This window comes from Electrophorus electricus, chromosome 14 (assembly GCF_013358815.1).
Source record: "Electrophorus electricus isolate fEleEle1 chromosome 14, fEleEle1.pri, whole genome shotgun sequence".
In the NCBI taxonomy this organism is placed as follows: domain Eukaryota; kingdom Metazoa; phylum Chordata; class Actinopteri; order Gymnotiformes; family Gymnotidae; genus Electrophorus; species Electrophorus electricus.
In genome coordinates, this window is record NC_049548.1 from 21,836,897 (window position 1) to 21,842,157 (window position 5,261).

General features: G+C 41.5%; 1 protein-coding gene across 5 annotated transcripts in view; it reads left to right on the plus strand.

Annotated features, from left to right (window-relative positions):
* Positions 1–3,141, plus strand: part of ttyh2 (tweety family member 2) — a 37,522-nt gene extending 34,381 nt beyond the window's left edge. For 4 of the 5 annotated variants that reach the window (XM_035533771.1, XM_035533773.1, XM_035533772.1 and 1 more), the window contains one exon: positions 1,872–3,141. In XM_035533771.1, coding sequence (XP_035389664.1) covers positions 1,872–1,952 — 81 coding nt within the window. In that variant the 3' untranslated portion in view covers positions 1,953–3,141. The remainder of the gene's footprint in view (positions 1–1,871) is intronic. The other variant, XR_004776860.1, reaches the window with a different exon arrangement.
* The last annotated feature ends 2,120 nt before the right edge of the window (positions 3,142–5,261 follow it).

Here is a 5,261-nt window from a genome sequence, read left to right on the forward strand (position 1 = left end):
CCCCCCCCTAGTGGTAAGAGGACAGAATCACATCACAGTGCTCTCCAGCTGTTGGTTCCCAGCACGTGTATGACATCATGCCTTTCCCTGCTGCACCAATCAGGATGACTTCTCTGGCGCTTTGCACTTCCTGTGATTTTAAAAGAGCAGGTTTTTTGGAATTGTGTTAGAGTCCGTTCTAACCTTTCCTGTGTTTGCCAAGTGGCTGTAATGATGATTATAATAATGATGGGTTAAACTGTTTGGTTTTTTAGAAGTGGTGTGTGTGTCTGTGCAGCGTTAGTGAATTCTGCAGTGGTGGGATGTAGAGAAGCACGTTTAGACTCACGGTCAGAGTTCAAGGTCAAGCAGTGGCTGTTACTTCGTTTTCATCTTGCAGCACGTCGATGTTTACATGTGTGTGTCCGCATGCTTGTATTTGTGTGTGCGTACCTGTGCCCATGAGTGTGAGTGTGTGTGTGTGTGTTGGACAGTGGTCAGTCTTTAAGTAATGAACCAGTCACAGATTTTCCTGCTATGAAGTTGTAGCTCCCAGGTGCGGTCAGTCCCACAGGTCAGACTTGCAGGTCTCTCTCAGGTTATATGGGCTCAGGAACCTGTGAGGGACTTTGATCAAGGTTATGGCCCTTGAGACTACTCAGAACAAGGAACAAGGTGTGACAGACGTATCCATAACACACATCCTCTGTGTGCACGCGCTACTCTTCGGGGAAAATGGAAGAGTTTCTTTGCTTTGGTTTGGTTTGGTTGGCTACGCATACACATTTAAGGATACAAGGTTCCTCGACTGGTTCCAATGGTAATATGTAGTGCAGACTGACTGGTTCCAGTAGTAATATGTTATGGAGACTGACTGGTTCTAGTGGTAATATGTCATGCAGACTGACTGGTTTCAGTGGTAATATGTCGTGCAGACTGGTTCTAGTGGTAATATGTGGTGCAGACTGACTGGTTCCAGTTCTAATATGTGGTGCAGACTGACTGGTTCCACTGGTAATATGTGGTGCAGACTGACTGTTTCCAGTGGTAATATGTGGTGCAGATTGGTTCCAGTGGTAATATGTCATGCAAGCTGACTGGTTCCAGTGGTAATATGTAGTTCAGACTGGTTCCAGTGGTAATATGTCATGCAGGCTGACTGGTTCCAGTGGTAATATGTAGTTCAGACTGGTTCCAGTGGTAATATGTCATGCAGGCTGACTGGTTCCAGTGGTAATATGTCATGCAGACTGACTGGTTCCAGAGGTAATATGTGGTGCAGATTGACTGGTTCCTGTGGAAATATGTAGTGCAGACTAACTGGTTCCAGGTCTAATATGCGGTTCATATGTAGTTAGTTGTCTCTGACGTTGGATCTTCTCTGACGTCCTAAGTCGATTACGTGTAGTTCTAAGTGTTCAGATGTGTAACGTGTATATGCGTTTCATTAAGACAACAGTTCAACCCAAACATACATGCACAATGCATCACTGTAGTTAAGACCATCAGTGTCATTTTAACTGACGGTGATGCAGGTACATTTAGACAGAATGTAGCAAAAGAGTTAATTAGCCAAACATTAGGGATAAGTAGGCTTTCTTTAGATTTGGCCTTAAGTGAAGCTTATCAAATATCTACAATCATGAAACGCAGTTAGGCTGATCTGTTATCATCTCTGTCTAACTTACATTTACCAAAAGCACATAAAAGACTTATCAGTGTCTGGTAATTACATGTTAGTGCATGCCTTGTTCAAGATTCAGAACTAACTAAAAATATTGGAATTATGAATTGTAGATGCTTCTAGAATAACTTGTCTGTGTGTGTGTGTGTGTGTGTGTGTGTGTGTGTGTGTGTGTGTGTGTGTGTGTGTGTGTGTGTGTGTTTTTCAGTACTCCCCAAGCATGCGAGCTACTTACCTCTCAATGACGGAGGACCAGATGAGACACTTTGGAGAGGACTTCCGGGCATAGACTTCATCCTCCATCCTCATCATCATCACCACATATCACCCTGTGCAAGTGATGCTGTGTGTTTGTGTGTGTGTGTGTGTGTGTGTGTGTGTGTGTGTGTGTGTGTGTGTATTGCTATATCAGAACTGTCCAGTTGCCCAGTACTGTGACTAATGATTAATTTCTCTTTGAAGATGAGATGTTTTTTCACACCTTTGACTCCCAAGGTTATACCAATTTTATTTTTCAGAAATTTCATATTACACTAAATATGAAAATTCAACACGGTATTGAATAGCGGTTCAAATAGAGGGTGCGTTTTTTAACTATAGCATTAACTATACATATATCAGACATCACAGTCTTATCAGACACCACAGTGAGTCTTATCAGATAGAAGATCAACACAACACATCTGCCAGGACTCTCTGAAAAAGATCCTTAGTGTTACACTTTCATTCCTGTCGCTGGTTCGTTCTGACACGCGTCTGCTTCCCTCCAGGTGTACAGTGTCTCTACTGACGTAACCACAACAGAGTAGAAAAGATGTTTGTACAGCCTCTCACCTCTGACATGTTTGTCTGGCTTCTGTGATGACAAAATTATATAAACTTCATCACTGTATGATGAGTCACTGTACTCTACTAATGCTTTTTTAAGTGAAACGTTTTTGTAAGTTGAAGAAGTGTTGAATTGTTGTGCCTCTAACTCTGTCCTTCTCTTTTTGCTAAGGAGGCTTAATTTAGAAAGTTTATTTTCTATGAACAGTCTCTGTGTGTGTGTGTGCGCGCGTGTGTGTGTGCGCGCGTGTGTGTGTTTAATCTTAAATTCCATGTGCTCTTTGCAAGAAACCTCATGTAAGATCCCTTTTTTAGAGTTAAAAATGGTTGAGCCATCATTCTCCCGGAGTCTGACTATTAAGTCACCTGCTTACTGAACCAGTTTAGTGTAATATATTTCACCTGTTTACTGGGTTCAATACCATACTCCATATTTGACTGAATAACCTTGACTTTCTACATTCTTTTAACTTGTTACTAGCATTTGTAAATAACCTGTATGATAACAGATGTGTTTTTATTTTTTGTTTATTATACATTGTGCCACAATTTCATGATAGCTTGGAAAGACACCGGGTGATGAAATCAAACTGTAGCCTCTGTCTGCATTTCAGACTGAAGTTGTTGTGTAATAAAATATTTAAAACATATATATTTGTGGCATATTTTTGTCTTGAATGGATACTCCTCATGCTAACATCACTACTGTGGCCCGGTCTAATAGACTGGCTGGTACAGAGCTGTTAGCCTGATGCTTACAGACTCCTCACTGGCTTTGATCAGCTGTGTGTTTGAGCCACGTGTCTCCTGGATTCAGACACGTGTCTTCTGTTTTGAGACAGAACTTGTGCTTTTTGGACAAATGTCTGGGTAGGTCACTTTGAGTTGTGAGTTTTTGGAGTTTTTTATCCTCTGTGTGGGTGGATGTGATGGGGACGTGTGTGTGTTGAGGGACAGAGGTTTGAAGTTTCAGCAATTCTCTCTGCGGTTGACGCTCTGGTTTTCTGTGCTTGCTTTCAGCTGTTGTCCAGTGTGAAGTTCTTCAGTGTTTTTGTAGAATCAAACAATAAGCACATACTTATAAAACCAGAAAACAGCAATTAATACTATACATAAGCAGCAGTTACGATGACTAAGCAAGTTTTAAAACATAAGGTTTTTAATGCAGTTTTAAAATGAAGATGTGATTGGGTCCAGTATGCAACTGTGAGAAGGACATGAATTCCAGCAGTCCTGGAGAAAGCCCTGGTCCTCCTGGTTCTGACCTTAATGGCTGCAATTGACAGTAAATGTGCAGATAAAAACCGTCAAGAGCAGGAGATACTGACGGTCAGAAGATCTCTGAGATGGACCAGAGAAAGGTTAGAAAGAGTTTTAAAAGCTAAACTCCAGCTGATATGCAAGTGTCAAGCACATAAATACAGAGAAAGTGGAGTTCTAATTCTGATTATCCATAGAAAACCTTTTTTAACAAACTGAAGGAATACGGCTTAAAAAATTAGTTGTGACGGGGGCTATGATCTACTTCGATCAGTTTTTCGGATACCATGGACCTGCAAAACCAGGAGGCACAGACAGTCCCAGTAAAACCGAAGTTCGGGGCAAGATGGCAACCCTGGACGTACCTTGTGTGCCGGAGAAGAGTGTCTTGATGGAACCCAAGTTCTCTCGGAGGTTCAGAGCTCGATCGTAGTTAGTACAGATCATCCGGAGAGCATTTTGGTCGAATCACAGCGGCATTAGAGGACAGCAAGGCAGAAAGTGTAAAAGTCCTTTAAAAATTGATCAGGATTTTAGCTTAGATCCTAAACTATTTCAGAAAACAACAATGAGAGAAAGATTTGGCAGCAGCGAAACATGCCAGTTTTACTTCAACCGGAAGTCAACGGAAAGGATCGATAGAAATGACCAATGACTGTATATCAATGACTGAGGTGGGATGAGAGCCAGAGATCTGCACGTCACAGTGTAGGCACTGTAGAGTTGGGATCTAATACAGTTTTACAGAGGTTCTGTTAGTCCAGCCAAAACTGGAGGAAGAGAGATCTTTTCCCACAGAATGTGTGATTGTGACCATTTGCCACTAGAGGGCACCAAAATATCCAGAAGACCAGTGTTGGTCAAACACTCACACACTCGCTTTAGCTGGTCTACAGTGTCAGAGGCATCTCTGCACATATATGTACCGGTGTTTGTGATTAATATATCACAAACACCGGTACATATGTATGTGACTGATACAGGTGGATGTGTCTTCTGATGCTGAACTGCTACACCTGTGCTGCTCCACCTGTACACGTCGGCCCTCTGATGCAGGTCTCCTCTCCGTCCCCAGGTTCAGGTTGGTCTCTGTAGGAGGCAGATCTTTTAGTGTCATGGCTCCAACGTTATGGAACACTTTATCTGTCTCTCCATCTCTGCTCCTCACCCTCGTCCTTCAGAGCTCCACTTAAAACACACCTCATCATCTCCACTCTGTTAACAGTTGTTAATGTGTTAATATTGCTTGTTGTTGTTGTTATTATTGTTGATCTAGATTATAGAAATTATAGAAATTAAACATTATTATTATTATTATTATTAAGAAGGCTTGGGAAGATGATTACGGTGTTGCTGCAGTTGTGGACAGTGTTTATTCTCCATAATGTAATTATCAATAATAAAAAAAACTGAAACAAGACATTTTTTTAAATTATTGACTACACTAGACTACAACTATACTACAACTATACTCAGGTACACTAGACTACAACTATACTACAACTATACT